We start from the raw sequence: 20,528 nt of genomic DNA, 5'->3' as shown, positions 1-20,528 counted from the left end.
TTTTTTTTTGCTATTTATGACGCTTTGAAAGGTTCTTCTTCACAAAATCTTTGCGTGAAACCATAGAGATAATAAAGCTCAAAGTGAAACTGACAAAAGTAAGTCTTTATATATTACCTACGTCATCCTCCTGCGCGCAAAAACAAACTATCAAAAGAATTAAAAACAAAAAAAAACAACAATGAAATAATAATAGAAATAACTATTCCAAGAAGACCAGAAAGAACCTAGCCACTGTGCAGTAAGCCGGTTTCAGGCCGGAAACTAAACTAAACTAAACTAAACTTAGCTAGCCTTGCTTTGCCAAGCAAGCTAGGCTAGCTAAGCTATAAATTAATAGAAATAAATAGCTAGCTAAGCTAGAAATAAATATCGTGCATACGTGCTAAGCCAAAGCTCAGTCAGGGTTGCAATGGATGTGCAAAGGGTGAGCGGGGAAGCGGGAGGGGCTTGGCTTAGCTCGTGTAGCTGCGCATCGGCATACACAACAAATTTAGCTTCGCATATTATAGTTAGCTCACATAGCTTAGTTCGCATAGTTTGCGGTCTGCACGCAAGTATGAAAAACTGCGTCAGCTATGCGATCTAAACTAAACTAACTTATCTCTTGGTCTGCAACCCGTATTAATAGTGTTATGGATACAAATAACCCACCGCTTTAAGGACTTTTTAGAACATGGTTTTCGTTTGAAGAGAACCCTTTATTTATTTGTTTCTGTTCAAAGACCAAATTTTGGTTGAAGAAAAATAAACAACCACCGTCAATCCTTATACACTTTCACCGTATCTATCATCATACATCTTAGAAGTGGCTATTAAAAATAAAACTCAAAAAAGACCAGAACACATTTATTCTTAAAGTTAATTTGAACACATTAAAACGGTGGCAGCCAAACTTCGAAATTCGGTCCATACGAAAGTTTCTTTCGCAGAGCAGCCTCGAAGACGGCGTCTCTAGTAGAATCCCGGGAACGCACGTCGCGCCCACACTCCCGGACCACCTCACGAGCCGCGCGCACAAACTTCGACACATGGGCTACACTTTCTCTGACGTCTTCTAAGGGTAGCTGCAAAAAACAACCGCAATTATATTTTTATGGCATAGCAAGCAAAATAACTTATTATACACCTGATTTAAGTGGTCACCACTGCCCATAACCACTAGGATCTATTATATACCGTATGCGCTTTTTTCTTGAAACCCCGATTTTGAAAGAAGACGTAAAATGTATATAAAATAAAAATAAATATTACAATTTTTTTTTCGTATGGTGGGTGGGGGAGCCGGAAGCCCATATCATTTTCCTTTCCCTTCCCTTTATTCCTCTCATCAATCCTTTCCTAATCCCTTCCTAATTAAATTTGGCAATCCATTTGTAGAGGCGAAAGGTCTGCAACGACTTTACGCCTCTCCAAATATTCATGGGCGGTGGTAGCGCTTACCATGGCTTACCAGGCGACCCACCAGCTCCATTGCCGACTATGACATAAAAAAAATATACACGAATTTATATTTATAACACTCAATACTACATAAGTTTTTGAAGAATAATTGAATTTTCAGTAAAGGGTAAGGGAACAAAAAAATCTAGTCTAAATAATCAATCAGGGCGATCGAAGCGAACCCTATACAAAATCTACCTGTCTGATAAACTAGCATATGTCAGGTTTGTGTCTTTGCATAGTAGGTATATTCTATTCATGTCCACATGCCTTACGAATCTTGAAAATACAATTCTAGCATTATAAAAAAACAGCATCTATCAGCCAGTTTAACAATCACGGTCACACTATTTACTCACTGTCACTAAATAAAAATCGTATGAATGAATTATTTACAAAAGTCCAAGTTATCCACATTTAATGCAATAAAATGCTCTAAAGTTTCAAAATATCTTTCAAACAACAAGGTAAAAATTCTCGAGCATTCTCTATTATTGAAGTGAAACTTCTTTTGAATCGTTGTGATTTTAAACCTTTTTTAAAATCACAACGATTCTAAACCTAATGCAACGGAAAAAACGACAGGTAAGAGACACAAATACAAAAATGTGTAGAATGAAGCCGGCAAAGAATTAGACAGAAAATAAATAAATAATATACATACTATTTTATATTTTATATATACTCCTCTCCTTCTTTTGTCGATTTACTGAAGTTTCACTTCTATCGTGTGTGAATCGCACACACACCTTTTTTTATTATTTTCCCTATTATACTATGTAAAAACATAGTATAATAGGGAAAATAATAAATACATAATAATAATGAATACATTTATTATATATCGTTTTTATGGGCAAATTACTTGTTCATAATTAGAGAGCGTATGTGGATGAATCCGGACCCACTGTCCCACGCGGTTAGAGCCCCTATCCCATCTCACTCCATTGCCCCACATGCAGGCATTCATCATTCGTCTTCGAGATGCCGCCGTGGAGTAGCCCCCACGCCACGTCTCGTCTGCTGCTTCCGGTGGAGAGGCAATCCTTGGTCCTGACTAAATGAAAAGTTGGTACTATCATCTATCAAGATGTAATTTAACGTTTTTGATTTAGTTAAAAGAATGCAAGATTAGTGAACCATAGACTAATATCCACACAATCATAGAGCTAAAGACAAATAAAAGACAGTGGTGTCAGTTATACCATTTGTAACTATGTACCATATGTTAGAGCGGCTAAACGTATCTTGAACGATTTTTGGCAGACCCTTGAATTTGTTTAGATTTAGATAAATATCATAAATAATTGCATAAACCGGACTGAATCGGGCCGGAAATAACAATGCTATATAATCAACTGAACATATTATTATTTTTTTCGCCAGTAAACCGGTATATGTGTGAATCAAAAGTTTAACATATGACGCTGATCGCAGACTAGCAAAGTGGAGTGAAAGAAGTAATTATCAATATAATAAATATAAAACCAATTTAATAATGGTATTGCTCACCTGGGTGTCTGATACGTCGCTAGCTATGTCGGAAGATGATTTGTAGCTGTGTAAAGTATCTATCTGCTTATCTTTTATTTTATCAGGAGCATCCTGTGAAATAGATTTTAATGCGTAATGTATATTCATGTATTCATATTTTGATCATAAAAGTCCTGCACTAAATTGAAGAGGGGGCTATTCATATCCTTATCGTGCTAAACTTGAGTCATATTATAAAAATAAATCGTCAAATGTGTTGTTAAGCTTAAAACTCAAAACGGCTCGACCCATTCGGCAAAATTTTTTCTTTGTTAAGGCACAAGAAAGGTTCTTATAGAATTATTGATTTTCCAACTTATCTACGCATTTTTCACATAACCACTGCTTGAAGCAATGAAGGAAAATATCGTGAGGAAACCGCCATGTCTAAATCTGCCAACCCGCACTTGGCCTGCATGGTGGATTATGGCCTAAACTCTAGTACGATCGAGATTAGCAGTTGGAATGATGTATGGGCTGATCATGACACTGATTCAATAACTTTTGAAAGAAAAACCAGGGGATCCTTGTCCGTTTACTGCTGGAGTTTAACACTGACCATTTATATCCGACATAAATTACATCTGCTTCACACAAAGCTATATGAGACTTCGCTTTACTTTATTATTTATGTGTGCATTATTCACTTTCTTCTCATTTTCACCCTTAAACTGACCGTATACTTATCAGACATTGGCGGTTGGATAGTAACGCAGTGTACCGGCATGGCCCTGCGCCGGCGATGCAAGCGCCCGCCGCGTTTACCTGAAGCTGAACGGCTTGCCACGCTAGGTGTTCCGTTTTCATCTTCGGAGCTGTAACTAATTATAAAAAGTTATATACAGGATTCTGGTATTAAGCTTTTAATCAAAACAGGAAAAAAACAGTTATCGTAGTAAAATTCGTTTTAAAGAAAATACTGCTTAATGATATTCTATGTATCTAACATTAATAATAATAAAAAAAATCTTATATCAAATAATTATTCGTTAAAATATGTCCAATCCATGCTGTTGAATGTACTTTCCTCGTATATCCTACTACAAGGGAACTGCTTTCCACTTTGAACGCACTCCAAGGGAGACTACTAACGGAGAGCAAGTACGATGTAATGTCTGAAGCGAATATAACATTACCTGGTAATGTATGGTACAGAAGGTCCCTGCAGGTATGAAAGACCAGTGTGTCTCATCGGCAAGCCGAGAAGATCAAACAATTCGTGCAACATTGGCTGCTTCACTGTGATATCCGCTTCGCAGTCCGCTGCTAACGCTGGAGAGAGGTTCACCTATGAACACAACATTACAGTCTTATTACAGGGATTATGAATAGAAACACAATAATTTGGAATTTTTAATTTTAGAATCTCAAACCCATAGATAGATGTGTATTGCGTCCTCGATAAATTTTCAATAGTGCATCTTAAGATGGAGCATATGATAATTGAAGCAGTTAATACTAAGATAAATAAATTTTATTAGCATATCATTTAATTCAAAGCAAATTCTTTAAATCGGCTATGCGTACAATGACATAAAGGCTCCAATTACTTTTGTCCACCTTTCAATATCGTAGACATAATTGGCAGAAAACATCACAGGATCCTCACCAAATATAGATTCGGTGCAGATACTCTACCAAATGTGTTTAAACATTACTTGTCTAGTACAAGAAAAACGCATGTCTTAATAGTGCACCTCTTGACCCTACCTCAATCAACCATGGCTTCAAAGAATCGTCGAGCAATATATCAAAGCCATAGAATTCAAAACAGTTTCTAGCGGGGGGTGTACCGGCTGCTTGTGCTAACAGCGTCAGAGTTACTATGGCTCTTATCCTCTGCCAAACTAGCCATTCCATAGCTCCCCATCTGCCGATCAGCGCGCGACGTACTTGCTTTAGTGTCCATTTACAACCTGAAAATTGTCATTTCAATGTTCAGTTTTAACATTGAGAAAACATTCATAAATATGTATATTTAAATATAGTAGTAGTATTCTTTTGTACTACATAAATCTTAATTTATGTAGTTAAAAACAATGTATTTAGACATGATTTGTTAGGATGAAATGATGATTGAAGGTTATTAAACCTTTAATAACTGCAATTTAACTTAGGATATAAAAAATTGTGTTTAAACTTACCACTTCCAATTCTGTCTTTGCATTCTGCAAATCTGGGTCCAGTTTTATTCAATGAGGAATTCGTTAAATGCCTATACGGATTGTGTATGTCGGATAATGTGTATTTATCGGTGCCTGAAATGAAAATAAAAACGTTAATTACGTACAATGAAAAAGTGTAAAATTTTATTTTATTACGAACATTTTAGTATTATTGAAAACTGTACGTACTGAATCAATCATCAGCAGTGCAATACAACTTTTACGATTATTTATATGGACTGATGTAAAGAACTCTTTATAAAACAATCCTTCCAAAAGTGGTCTTACAGAGACAGCTTATAAGCAATAGTAGTTTCTTTTATTTTTTTCCTTTCTACATTAATTTGTGTGTTAAATGAAGTGTAGGTATTGCAAGGTATATGTATTAAATAAATAATTATTATGAATTATGCATCAAATTCAGTATAACTGAAGGCAGAATATTCGTAACCAATAAATTTTAAACTTCCACTCAGACAACAACACAAGTAGGAAATCAAAATATGTTTCAGTGATTGAAAAAAACAACTAGTATTTAATAGGCTTCTAAATACATACCGAACCTAGCCAGCCCCTCCGCATACATATAAGCAGTAAGCGGTCTGTATCCAGGGACACATACGTAAAGCCGTAGGTCGAACTTATACCCAGCGATGAGTAAAGGTCTTTCAATGTATCGTTGCACCACAGCCGGGCTACCGCAGCGCATTTCACAAATGCTCTGAAATCAACATAATGTGATTCAGGCATGTTATATCTTGTCTACATATCTTTAGAAAATAGGCTAACCTAATTACGGGACTTCTTCTGCATTAAAACTGTATCCTGACTGTATCTGTTTACCGAATTTAATGAAGTTTCGATTTGCTGCTTTTACGTTAAAAGGCCACAAATATGACATTAGTGGTCCTTTTATAGATGCTCTAAAAGATTTAATACAGTTACATTCACAATATAACTTCTACAATATCGAGATATCAGCAAGCAGCGTTTCTCTTTGTATTTTATTTCCCTGATGGCTAGGTGCCAGGAATTATGGTGCATAATCTAGTTAATTCCTACCTTCAGCGATTTGTAGTTTTATTTTCACAACAGTAACAATAGATTGGATAAAAATAGCGCAATCATTAAAGCATTACAGAGTTCAGCAATGTTCTCTGGCTCTTTCCGAAAAATACTAGTGATAATGAAGGAAAACATATTTATTTCTAAGCGCATAGCAATATATTACAACCGTTCTATCATCGTTAGGGAAGAGCAGGATATATGACCTGCCCCAATCGCGTGATTGGATATACTTAGTTTAAACAACTCCGTCTGAAACTTATGCACTCGTAACCCAAAAATGACGTACGTTTAGTAATGATATATTATTGTTATCAAATTATAGTGCATTAGGCAGTATGGAAAAGACATGAATAACGACTGTTTAGCAATACCTTTTGTTTGACGTCAAAATAGAGTTTTACAAATAGGCCGTAATCATTTTCTTGCCAAGAAACTACAGTTATTATTGAATAGTAACAAATGAGCTTCTGTACTAATGGCATTGTCTTATAAATTGCTTAATGGCTGAGATTTAACGATTCCTTACAATTTTGGCATAGCAGAGTATCTTCTAAATTAATAACTTACAAAATTTCTTTGAACCAATTTTAGAATTACAGGTTCATCCATTTTCGTCAAATCAGCTTAATCACTATCACCCAAGTCAGCTCATACTCTGTCTGTATACCAAATTTCATTAAAATTCGTTCAGCAGTTTCTGCGTGACTGACGGACAAACAACCAAACAAACAAACTTCCACATTTGTAATATTAGTGTGATAGTATGATTGAAGCAAAGGAAGCCTCATCATTACTATTCAAAACCCTACTTCAGTACTATTCAAAAATTATGAACAAATTATTAAAATTATTAACGTCTTGAAACCAGCTGAAGGGCCTTCGTCTAATTCAAACAAAAAAATATGCCCTATAGCACTTATAAACAAGGTAATTTTCTGCTGATTTCAGAATTAAAAATCAACTGAATCAAGTAATTTTTTAAGTTATTTTCTTTACAAACACAAAATCCTATGCTCCTATTCTATAATAATATTGTTGGAATATAGTCTTAGACCTTCAAAACTAGATAGATAGATAGATGTATTGTAATCTATATTTATTGTTTTCTATCTATCAACTTACACGAAAAAGAAATATCCCTCTCCCTTGGCTCTGTGCTACCGGTTTATGGATCCACACAACGTCGTTGCCATCTTCGCTTCGCCTCAGACGTGAACATTCAGACACCAACTTTGCATACTCCAGGGGTAAGTGGAAACATGGCGGGCTGAAATATATTACAGCAAACTATTTCATCATACTACATCATATTTTATGACCTGTTATTAAAATAGCGTCACTCAAATCACTCACCGATTGAGAATATAAAGTAGTCCAATGATTAAAGAAGAGTTATTAATAAAAAAGTGAATTTATAAATTTTTTGAAATAGGTTTTATATGTACCTAAAAGAATAGGTATCATTGTGTTTAAATAGTGCATGAATACCTATATGTTTTAGGTAATGAGTTCAAATTATACTGATGTTATATTTAATGTTATAAAATACTCGTCCTAGCATGCAAACGTCATATTATTTCAAATCGATGAAGTGCATAGAACAATATTTAAAGAGAATGACGTTAATTCTATAGTACACAACAAATGACATTGACTTTTTCTAGAAATCGTCACGCAAATGCCGGTACCACTTGGGGTAATTGCTATAAAAGCACGATTCATTAATATTCCCAACTATAATTTAATATTACCTCGAACTTTCACCTTCGTCCCGAAGACAGAACAATTCTTATATTGACCTTTGAAAGCGAATGCAAACTTCACTAATTTTATGTTACTCCGGTAATTTCTAGCGTGAAAAGATTTATTTGAGTTCGTTATTGTTTGGATTGTTATTGGCAATTAAACATCGCTGCATAATTATTTTGTAATCTTTGTTTATATAACAATCATAGCACTTTAAATAACTGCTCAATATTCAACGTTAAAAATGAATTTTCCATTTAAACAATTAGTGAACTTGATTCGTTTTAAAATTTATTTCAAAACTAATTTTGTATCGAAACCTAATGTTTGTATATAACAAACAGAAAAAAAAATTATTTAAATAATTCACTTATTAATACCTAAAGTAAAGCAGAGAGCAAGCAACGTAAATAACTTTACTAAACATGAACTAAATAAATAATAAAATTGAATGCATACAATTTATTTTCACAACTTCCACTCAATTCATACAGCGACATTCCATATGTTACAGTTAAAACTCAATAATCGTTATGACGCGTTTTCTCTAAATAGTCACAACTTGTTCTAACTAGGGTAAACGCGATCTAACAGAAAACATTTTATAACTATAACATAGATAGATAATAATTCTTTATTGCATACAACATATACAAAACACAAGCAAGAAAGAGAAAACATTCATAAATGGCGGTCTTATCGCTATGCAGCGATCTCAACCAGAGCTTCATATAAAATAAAAAAGATAAATATATATAAATACACCAGTATCTCAAGTAAAACCGCGATCGCAGAGGCCTACATAAATAACGTTTACAACAATTTAAAATGCCGCCTGCTTTTTTCCGTGCAGCTAGTGCCGTGTCGCACGCAACGGCACGCGTGATTTCATTCAAATAGTCAGTGACGTGAGGCGATTGACTCTGCCCTCCGTCATACGACAATATGATAGACATTGCTCTCCTAAACCCGTGTACAGAGCAAATCATATTTACTAACTACAGTAAATATGCTTTATTCTGTTAGCTATAGAACTCTTTTAACCCCTTTTTTTTAAATAGATATACAATGGGTCGACTAAACTAGAATGATGCATTGCTAATTTGTTTTACAGATCAGTTTGTCGATCGTTTGTTGATATCTTTAACAAAGCAATGATGAGTGGGTGTGGATTATAAAAAACAGTAAATTGAGCTGCTAAATATAAACTATCTTTATACACATTTCGATTTTAATCTTTTCATATCGCTCATATAAACCCGTCATTTAATAATTGATTTGATAACAAAAGAAATATCAAATGAAATGAAAAAAAAACAACGAAACTTACATATAGAACCTGTATTGTATGAACAGAACTTTAGCATTGCAAACGTCAAACATCTTAATGGGTTTCTAATAGACTGAAAGTATTTTATCTATTGGTTTAAAGCTGTCGTTCGATTTAACAATGTTTAAGCTTAACGCATTGTCGAATAGAATATTGTAAAAATTAATCGATCCCCTCAACTTTATATATTTTATTTACCATAATATAAATATCCGTTTACTATGGTTGTAATCGTTCAATAATAACAAATTTCACTTAAATATCAGATAGTAAACAAACCATTTGTTCAAGGCGTTTATATTTAGTTTGTACCAGTCTTATTTTCGATTCGCATAATCGCGTGACGATTTTTTATGACTTAAAATTATCAAAACAATATTATTTCTGTTTCATTCTCGTTGTTCCTTGGCTCCGTGGCATTTAACATTTTTCGATAATCTCAGACGTCGTAAATTAAATTTTTGATGATATTACCATCGGATATAAATTAGCAGGAGTTATTAAATTTTAATGATACTTCCGCAAACCTTAAATTGCCATCACGAACCTACGCTACTCTAAATTTATGACGCCTTAAATTCTGTTTTTTAAATGTTAAAACGTTGTCGGTGAGAGCTACGTGCTTCTTTTTCTAGTGAAGCATACCTACCTAATTGCTTGAATATAAAACTATAAATGTGAATCGATATATAAATAGGCGCCGCAATGCGAATTGGTAGATAAAAAAATGGTAAATGGACATCACTTTTATCCCCTTACTGTAGATTAAAAATAGAAAAAGATAAAAAAAATTGACGACAATATATCCAAATTTCTTATCACTGGATGTATGGGTACATACACGCAGCTAATTGTTGACCAAAAAGTGTAAATGATACATTTAGAAAATTCGCAAATATAACCTCATAATAAGATTACAAGACACAGATTTTCTATACTGGAATGAAATTTCAGTATGAAATAAATAAATCCTTACAATTGCCGAGTTTAAGAGCTAGTGAGCTATCATAAACGCACAACAATTTAGTTGAAAATTTAGTACTTTTTAATTAGTATCCTACTATTCGCTGTAATATAAATTTACCTGAAGTCATATATAGGTCCGTAGATCCTTCTCATGCACCGAAGAAGCCGAGAGAGACTGTCCTTGCGACATATCGAGCCCCCTTTTGGTATATGATTCATAAACTGAAATCAAATAGTATGCTAATCAAATATCATTATAAGAATTGTGAGAGGTATTGATGGAAATGTGCATTTACTTATATAAACCAACTCACCAGATTCTTTTACGACTAATTCTGAAAGTTTCCTTCTAAATTTAACTAAAAATATATGAGCATTCCGTGGTTTCGCTCGCATTGTCAAAGGCAAGGGCAGACAGTTCCGGGGTTTTAAAAACCTTTCTGATATCAAATTTTGATGGCGAAGATATGACAGAGTTAATTACGCAATTACTAGTAAGGATGAGCCAAATTTTAAGAAAGTTTACGACTAAAAGTAGGTCAAGACAAATAAATTATTAACATTACCTAACAGTCACAATAAAATTGCCTAGACCTTTGGTTTACCCTGACCAAAGCATTATTTTAAATTTTACTTGTCTGCAGTACTCCTAAAGCCACAGTAAAACAAACATGAAAATTCAAAAATATCCTTATATATCCTAGTAATAGCCAGGAAGCGGAACTAAGCCTATTGAAGACCGTCGTAAATATACCTAAATAAAAATATTGTCAAACACGAGCTTCGATCATAAAACTATCAATGTTCGCAGCGTCATAACTTTTGATTAGGCAAAGACACGAGAAAATTCCATAGAAAACTGCTATCAATGAGCCATTGTACAAAATCGTTTTAGTACGGTCGAATTCGCTGTCACCCACATTTTCGGTATACTGCAATTGGCAACCATAAAACACTGTTATATTCATACTTCAATAAAAGATTTGAAAAACAGGTAACCTGATATTTATTTTTTACTTTTTTATATATTTTTTTATCTTACTCGTATAATATTTCGACTTTACAGTTATTTTTAGCAAATTTTGCACGAACGCCGAATATTCTAGACATTGCATTTAAACCATTATTTCTTTTATTTATTAACGTCTTGTAAATAATTAAGATACAATCGTTCTCGCTCTGTTATCTTTAACTACAACCTATATTACCTTATTTCTTAATACTTTAACAGGCTTGTGAGCACCTATTGTTACAATTTGATGCATGAACTTTTTTAAAAAGTTCTTCAATAATTTCAGAAAGTGTCGGTACACAGTAACCTAGATTCTTTAACTCATTATATGAATATTATCACAAAGCATAAAAAGTTTTGTTTCTTTTGTATGTAATATTTTTTTAGTTTTGTTTTCCTTTTTTTTATAAAAGAACTCTGTCGAATTAGGATAATATCCTGTAATAGTAGTAAGTTCTTTTTGGCGTGAATAAATAAATAAAATATCACCTAGCTTTGCTTCGACACAGAATCTCGGTTAAGCAACGACTAGCACGGTCATAAATTGGAAAATCGACCAACTTTTTTACTCTTTAGCTTACTGGATGTTCGCCCCGGTACATATTATATAGCCTATGTCACTCAGTGAAGTTGTAGCTGTCTAATGGTGAAAGAATTTTTGAAATCAGTCCAGTGGTTTTTGAGTAAAAACGTTACAAACAGACAACAATACAAAAGTTTCCTGTTTATAATATTAGTGTAGATTTGTTTGGGATCGTTGCGACTTGCACTTGGATGATTATTTATACTATACTAGGTAGGATATGGTAGCTATACCTGCCAATCATCAAGAGTTTTGTAGCATGTTGGAGGGAAAGCGCTGCTCCGCCACCAGAGGTTCCATTTCTCTTCACCACCATGCCCTTGGTATATACGCCAACCACGTTCAGCACAAACCTTATGTAAATCAAAATAAATTGTTTATAAAGTCCTATTTATAAAGATACTGTTATAGATATTTTTTTGAGTTATCATCATTAATTCATCTAATAATTGTCATCTAATATTTTTTTAATGCTTAAACCAGGTTTGAGGATTAATTTTCTTTTTTTGAAGTTGGTTTCTCCCGTGTGGTCCCGTTAAAATTTGATCTCGTTTTGAGGATTTTAAGGTGGTTTTGATTAATGTCAAAAATAGTTATTGAGAAAAACTGTAAATTATACTATTGTTTTTCTTTAAAATTAATTTTCTCTTTTATAAACAACTCGAAACTGGTAAAACTGTTTCCTAAGTGATATTTGTTTGTTTATATTGTATTGGATATTTTAGATTAAAACATTTCATATAACACATTAACAATTCACCGTACTACTAGAAACGTACATTTTAAACGGATCTTTTGCACTTTTCCGATACTGTTTCAGTTTATTTCCCACAAAATAAGTGACATATGAGATTTTATGTACACAATACATCTTACAATACAATAATAATTAATTCAACCTTAAAGCAGATTAACACAAATTTTATTTAAACGGAATATTTTATTAACGCGTTAGTAGTTGCTTCAAATTAAATTACTAATAGCTTTTGTGAAGTTTCTAGAATAAACGGCCAAAATGGAATGCTCTCGAAATAGTAAATCCTACTCCTACTAATATTATAAATGCGAAAGTTTGTAAGGATGTGTTTGTGTTTGTTGCTCTTTCACGCACGCGGCTACTGAACCGATTGCAATGAAATTTGGTACGTAGAAAGCTGGACAACTGAAATAACATATAGGCAACTTTTTATCCCGATATTCCTACGGGATTCGGACTTACGCGGGTGAAACCGCGGGGCGCAACTAGTATATAGCTAGCTGAAAGCTCATGAAAATGGAAGCACGTTGTAAAAAATTAAAACTTACTTTTACAAGCAAACTCGGGCCGGATCCATTATCATTGAGCCGGTAAATAAAAGGTTCATCATCGTCCATTTCCTTCGATTTTATTATTCAATCTTAAAAAAAAAAACATTCTAAATCAATTGCTCCATAATGTCGAAAGAAGAGAAATAACAAGGTAATACTTACAATTGGATCCAAAGTTCATTATACTTCCCAAAACGTCTGTCAGTTTTCTAATATCTCGAACTGTATTGGCAGAATTCGTAAACTTTTCGGGCAGAGGGATTGAAACGGGCCAACTGTTCAGCTTGGCCGCCCCCGAGGTACTGCTCCCGCTGCATCAAAACCTCACCAAAATAATTTATAGCCTCGCGGGATTCGTGACAAGGCATTATAAGCGAACTCTGCTATGAGTAACGACGTGGTGCTTTCAATTTGTTAACTAATGCAATGAAATGCGTATTTGTAAGCACCGAATACTAGTAGAATCGCTTTTTCTTATCGATCTAGTGTTTGTTTTTATTCGGTACTAGCGGTTCACCTCGGATTCGCCCGTGGTTAGTATACAGCCTAGCCTTCCTAAATAAATGGTCTATCTAACACTGAAAGAATTTTTGAAATCGCACCAGTAGTTCCTAAGATTTGTGCGTTGAAACAAACAATCAAACTTCATTTTTATAATATCAGTATGGATAAAACAGTTCTTTTTTTAATCTGATTTATTTCCGTTTTTACCAGGAACGCAGATAATGCATTTTTGTACAAAAAATATTTTTCGATGCACTGATATTTTATTTCTTTTCACGCTATCACGTTACTAACTTTTGCCCGCGGTTTCGTTCGTAAATTCGAAGTAGTTTTATAAATGTTATTATGCATATAAACCTTCCTCTTGAATCACTAAATTCATTAAAAGAAAACTTTTCAAAATCCGATGCATATTTTTAAAGATTAAAGCATACTGTCCCTATGTATGCTTTAATCTTTAAAAATATGCATCGGATACATAGAGAAAGCGACTTTGATTTATACTATTTAGTGATAAATCCCACACAACCTTAACTGAAGATTTTAGCCACATACCTGCTTGACTATTACAAGATTTATGCCACAGGCTATAGTCGAAAATATATTACTGTGCTATAAATCAGTTAAGACATTCCACGTTACCCTTGAATTTGAACTTTCAAGGCTTATATAATTTTTATCACTTACTTCATAAGATAATTACAAACAAGCATTTAGTTCAATAATAATTAACGGATTATTGATGAAATCACAGTATGAATTCAACATTTATTGTTAACTTACTGAAAGTGAAAATATAATAAAAGGTTTCGATCGTACAGATTTTCTTTATATATATAAAACTGTCGTGGCACAATTTTAGTAAGTATACTACTCTGAAACGGCTGCACTATTTCTCATGAAATTTTGTGTGCATATTGGGTAGGTCTGAGAAACGGCCAACATCTATTTTTATAGCCCTAAATGATAAGAGTAAGGCAGACCAGCGGTTGCCGCGTCAGCTAGTATTAATATAAATAAATATCCAATATAGAAACTATTATTAAAATATATTTTGTGTGATTCTATTAAAACCTACAAGTTTAGAGAATTTTTTAAAATAGAACAAACTAAAAAATTATATTTTTGGGTTTTTAATATATTATAAAAATACCATATACTATTTTTTGTTATATAGTCTAACATTTCAACAATTATAATACAAATAAGTCAAAATGAGTATAAACTAACAAAATAAGGCCAATACTCCCTTAACTGAATAACTTGTATTTTTATTTCTAATGTAAGGCATTAATTATAATTACTCACCTTATCTACATCTGGTGCAAACACAATACAAGCGTAATTGAATCTTATCAAGCATTCTATTTGTGCCAACACATACCATCAATGTAGCATGTATAAGCTCTAACATTTAACATTGAATATATTCAAAACATTTCAAAACACTCTTAAAAACAAATACTTTCTTAATTACCTATGCGACTCAAACAGTCTTGGCTCCCTATAAGAAAAAACAAATTGCACTTAATCAATAAAATTATAATAATTTTTTATATGGAGCGAATGACATTTAGGTCAAAGTTTTTTTAAATTTTATCAAATGAGTTTCTATGTAAATATTATAAGCAGATATATGCTTTCTTAGAAGATTAAATTAAAACTGTTTAAACTATGAAAAAAATATGATTTACTATTAAAACTTCTTAATAAATAGCTTTTCAGTCGTAGTTTATTCTGTGAATTACATTCCTTGTATTCATTCTACATTTATTGTCAATTTATCTTCTTTCTAACGCTACTTTAAAACCATCGGCCGCTTTCATCATTATGTCCCATTTGACTCTAATATTTGGCTTAGGGCCGCTCTCTGGTTCGCCTACAATCTTGTATTGCCTGAGAAGCGTAGCTAGCGTCGTTTTCATAGACATCATAGCGTATTGGTATCCTGAAAAAGATAATGAAGTACAAATCTATTAAATTAAATAACTACAAAAGTTCCAATAATAATATTTTTAACAGAAAACTGAAATGCCTTCAGAAACTGAAATATCGCAACTAAACAAATTTTAAACGAGATTATTTTCTTATGTTATTTACGAATACATAAAGCATTATCTTTGTATCATTATTACGAAAGGTGTGGACGGAGAGTATGAAATCTGGCACGTTTGTATTTTATATAGAACAATTATTTTTAACAAAAAAAAGCGAAACCTTCAAAAGGTCAGAAAGAGACCAAAATTTTACGGGACGACACAGCAACCACCAGCTTTCAAATAAATAAAGAATCATAAAAACCAGTTCACTCAGTAACTAACTGTGAGGTGAAAATAAATACTGTGGAATTGATAACCTCCTGCTTTTTTTAAAGTCGGTTGTTTTACCTCACCTATACAATTACGTGGGCCGAAACTAAACGGCAAAAAACAACGTGATTGTGACTGTTGATTTCTATGCGGTAAGAATCTATCAGGATCGAAACACTCTGCATCCTGACCCCAGTACTTTGGATTGCGATGTGTTCCCCAGATTGAGGCCAGAAAGCCTGAACCAGCTGGTAGTATGGACCCATCATCTGCAAAATAATGTAGAATATAAAAAAAAAATGTTCAACCAAAGCCAACATATATAACCTTTGCATAATTATTGTTTCAATTTTGAATTTTAACACTCACGTAATAAAGTATCTTTTTCAATCTTACGAGCTATAAAAGGCACTGAGGGGTAGAGTCGCAAACTTTCTTGTATAACCCTATGAAGATGGTCTAGTTTTGATAAATCTTCTCGTTGTAATGGACGCTTGGTATCACCTAAAACTCCTTGTAACCTGGAATGTAATTATAGAATACATTTTATTTCCATTTCTATTCCATCTTCGGCGTCGTTCTCATCTATATGTAATTCCCCATACAATTGTGTCATCCATAATTCGCGTTTATTTAGATTATTTAGAGAAATAGATAAGAGAATGTAAGTTAACTTAAGACAGTTAACTTACATTTTCATGTGTATAAGTCTGTAATTAAACCTGCTTTCTATTTCATAGAAACACACGTCAATGTTATAGAAATATAATTGTGTATTGATCTCAGATTGTACTATATGTACTACAATCAGATTGAACATGAAATGATACTTACTCCTCATACACTTTATCCTGTACATGAGGATATTTCGCTAAAAGCTTCAAAGTGAAGCCAACAGATACCGCTGCGGTATCGGTTGCAGCTATTATTAACATCAATACCTCTTCCCGAAGTTCTAGATCGTCCATACTATGATCTATTTCATTCATTGAAATCAAGTGATCTAGAATGCTCTTTACTGAAATAACAGTAAAACAATATCATTAAGAAATTACGCAATAGTAGTAACACAATTTTGGTGTATTTGTAATATAGCTACAATTTCAATAAATACCTTCATGTCCTTCTCTTTTATCCAATATCTGCTCCCTTTTATTTTGAATCGCCTAAAATTAAACAGAATGGGAACATTATTTTAATGAATACAGCACGTTAGATGCAATTGTAATTGCTTACAATTGCGACTCACATTATCGACGAAGTCATTCATTGTTTTGATACATTTTTTGATACGCTCGTGGCTAGGATGGAACTTATATATGAAGTTTGGATGAAGCCAGACGTGGAAAATTCTCTCAGCTACACAATTTTGGCTTTCATTGACAGCGTTCAAAAATGTATTATCAGGGTTCTGCAGGGCGTCTATTTTAACACCGATCGTTGTTTCTGTAAATAGAATTCATTAATGTCAACATTTAAGTAGAAAAACCAGCATTCCATTCAATTGTGACCAAATCTTATTTCTAGAGACCTATTCAATTACATCACATTATTTAATTATATATAGGCAAATTTACTTTTATCCCTCGGTTATATGTATAGATAGCTTCTACTAAAAATATTTTATTCAAATTAAATATAACCAATAAGTTGAACTTAATGTTGATCTAATACAATATATAATTTTATCAACATCTGCAATAACAATGACAATCAAATGATTAATGAATATTCTTTGAAAATCCAAAGAATCCTACTAGTAGTATTAATGCGAAAGTTTGTAAGGATGTATGTGTGTTTGTTGCTCTTTCACGCAAAAACTACTGAACCGATTGCAATAAAATTTGGTACGCAGACAGCTGGACAACTGGAATAACATACAGGCTACTTTTTATCCCAATATCTACGGGAAACAGACTTACGCGGGTGAAACCGCGGGGCGCAGCTAGTATTTAATATACAGGAATGATCTGGTTACTGTCTTATTGTGTATAGATTACTACTTGAACTGACTAATATTCTTTCAATTCTTCTTTTTACTCACCCATAGTAGCGTCAAAACTATAGGCGTTTATGAACCGCCATATACTAAATTCTCCAGCGTCCGTAAACTTTGACAACACTGAACATAATGTTTCACTGTTCTGTAGAAATATGCTGAAAAACGTTGACAGTATCTTTTGGTTGAATAGAGGTAATATCATTTTTCGACGGTGCTTCCAAACAGACACTAAAAATTTAATTTTATTAAGAACAGAGACAAAAGTATTTAATAAATGATTTGACAAAGTTTAAAATACCCAATACTGTTTTGGTTAAATGGTGAAGTAGCAAATTATTGATTTCTATTAATATTTGTGTATTAGTTATTTTTTGCTTGTGTTTTTTACGAATACATGAAGCATAATCTTTGTATCCCTTTTGTGAAAATGGAAGATAAAAAGCACAAAAAATACAGACAAATTTGATTTTTTAAACCCCTTTGAAATCCCCTTTATTCAAAACAGTAAACAAGTGCAGAATTCTAATATTATTTAGTAATAATAGGTACAAAATTTAAATAAAATACATAGAAAATTTACCTGGCGCAAAGACTGAACCATTTCCTACAACTTGCCACATAAATCTATAAATATCATCCTTCTCTAGGTTGGATTTGAGAACTGTTTCGAGCACTGATGGCTCTGTCACCACTATAATTTAATTTTCTTATTAGTTTACGCATAATAACATAAAGCACGAAAAAGAGTATTTGTGAGGCTTAATGACTCGTGTATGACGGGATTTCAATAGTATTCATACTATGTTAAACAGATTGCAAACCACCGTTAGAGTTATATAATTTTGTGACACTGAAATGTCAAAAACTGAAAAAAAAATTGTGCCGGCAGTGAATACAATGTTTTGATTCCAGGTTACGAGATAGACTATTAAAATTCAATCAGCACCATATACGTTACCTTCGCAGAAACACGGGCCTCATTACGTAATAGTGGGCAACTGAGCTTCCGGTTCTCATGGTGGATAATTTCTTACCTGCTTTTATAGGATAAAGGATTCTCAAAAAGTGATGAACTGGGAAGGATCAGGAAAAGGATAAAGGCCTCCGGTGATGTGAATAATCCGGAGATAAACTGAAACATAAAACGCGCAGGAACTTGCTTGCCTGTTCTCGAACCTTGACCTACGATTTAAGTCCAAGGTCCTCACCATGGAAGCATCGCTGCTTTTAAATTAATACAATTAGATTGGTACGGTTAATATTTATTACAGTAAATTTATTACCAAAGTACAGCAGCGGCCCAACCCAACTCGAAGATACACCACCGTTGTTCAAACTGAAATAGCTGGAGTTCTGCATTGCTTCAAAAATATCTAAAAATGAATACCAACAAATAGTAACTTTTGAAAGTTTTGTTGTTTTTTTTTTATATCATAGCGGGCAACTGAGCTGGTGGTTCGCCTGATGGTAAGCGAACACCACCGCCCATAAACATTCGCAAAGATAGTACCTCCGTGAATGCGCTGCCCGCTTTTATGGGGTAAGGGAAAAGGAAAGAAAGAAAGAAAGAAAGAAAATACGTTTATTATGACACATACAGGTAAATATAACAAAGTAATAAATATAGTTAAAATATATATGTGCCTTAATTAGGCCCGCCACTCAGCGTACTGACACTGATTTTCAGTGGATGCCTAATGCCTATGCGTATGCCTAAGTGGATTAACGACTGTAAAGAAGGAATGGACTGGGACGGGTGAGGAAAAGGAAACGGGCCTCCGGCTCCCCCACTCACCGCACGAAACACAGTGGCATGCCACTATTTCACGCCGGTTTTCTGTGGGGGTGTGGTACTTCCCCGGTGCGAGCTGGCCCAATTCGTGCCGAAGCGTGCTCGACTCCCACAATAAAATGTTTTTTAGTCCCATTTCCAAAAAGCCTTAATAAATAATAGAGGCGCATACCTGAAAAGGTTTTTTGCTTTTTAGTGTCGAACAACGTAATAAATAAATAATTACGTCCCGATTTGTAAGATGTTATAACATTCTTTTGTTGAACTAGTTTTAACAAACAAACGGGGAAGAGAAAACCTACATTACTTCACATATTCACAAAATGATAGAATTAGCCTACTTACGTTCTGTAGAACCTATGAAGGAATATGCAGCTCCAACTAGTGGCAAATTGTTCTCATCAAGCGGAAATTGATCAGCAAATTTATTTAGACGTTTTCTCTTCATAATAAACACATAGTATAAAATAAGCACAGCGAGGAGTAACAACCAAAAATACATCATCGCGTCTCTTATTGATATAACGAATGAATTTTTAAGAAATACGACAAAAGCGAAAGGTTTTTATACAAAGTATGAAGGTATTGATACAACATAAAAATACAAACGTACGTGCACTGTCATGAAACTTGTTTTTTTCAATAAAAATCGAATGAATTATCTATATTTATACATATCATATATAATAAAAGAGAAACAAAAACGGTGTCTGTATATTGAAGGTATTATAAAAATCACAACTTAAAAGGGATTAAAAACAACATTT

At 33.4% G+C, this 20,528-nt stretch overlaps 2 protein-coding genes across 2 annotated transcripts; both read right to left on the bottom strand.

Moving 5' to 3' along the window:
• Positions 1 to 875: 875 nt before the first annotated feature.
• On the bottom strand, positions 876 to 13,220 carry LOC119831266 (probable tubulin polyglutamylase TTLL2). Its single transcript, XM_038354562.1, has 12 exons — positions 13,152 to 13,220; positions 12,080 to 12,199; positions 10,370 to 10,473; positions 7,332 to 7,476; positions 5,700 to 5,862; positions 5,121 to 5,234; positions 4,687 to 4,892; positions 4,113 to 4,264; positions 3,653 to 3,797; positions 2,956 to 3,048; positions 2,309 to 2,500; positions 876 to 1,067 (listed from the first exon to the last, which is right to left on the bottom strand). Exons 1-12 carry the CDS (start codon positions 13,218 to 13,220, stop codon positions 876 to 878), a joined length of 1,695 nt encoding a protein of 564 aa, XP_038210490.1.
• A 2,192-nt stretch (positions 13,221 to 15,412) lies between these two features.
• Positions 15,413 to 19,180, bottom strand: LOC119831265 (cytochrome P450 4C1-like). Its single transcript, XM_038354561.1, has 9 exons — positions 19,156 to 19,180; positions 18,550 to 18,660; positions 18,012 to 18,197; positions 17,217 to 17,413; positions 17,082 to 17,133; positions 16,802 to 16,985; positions 16,337 to 16,488; positions 16,051 to 16,236; positions 15,413 to 15,606 (listed from the first exon to the last, which is right to left on the bottom strand). The coding sequence occupies exons 1-9, from the start codon at positions 19,178 to 19,180 to the stop codon at positions 15,440 to 15,442; spliced, it is 1,260 nt and encodes a 419-aa protein (XP_038210489.1). The 3' UTR covers positions 15,413 to 15,439.
• Between the last annotated feature and the right edge of the window lie 1,348 nt (positions 19,181 to 20,528).

The sequence above is a fragment of the Zerene cesonia genome, chromosome 13 (assembly GCF_012273895.1).
Source record: "Zerene cesonia ecotype Mississippi chromosome 13, Zerene_cesonia_1.1, whole genome shotgun sequence".
In the NCBI taxonomy this organism is placed as follows: Eukaryota; Metazoa; Arthropoda; class Insecta; order Lepidoptera; family Pieridae; genus Zerene; species Zerene cesonia.
Note: the sequence above shows the minus strand (reverse complement) of the source record. Positions and strands in the feature narration are given on the sequence as shown.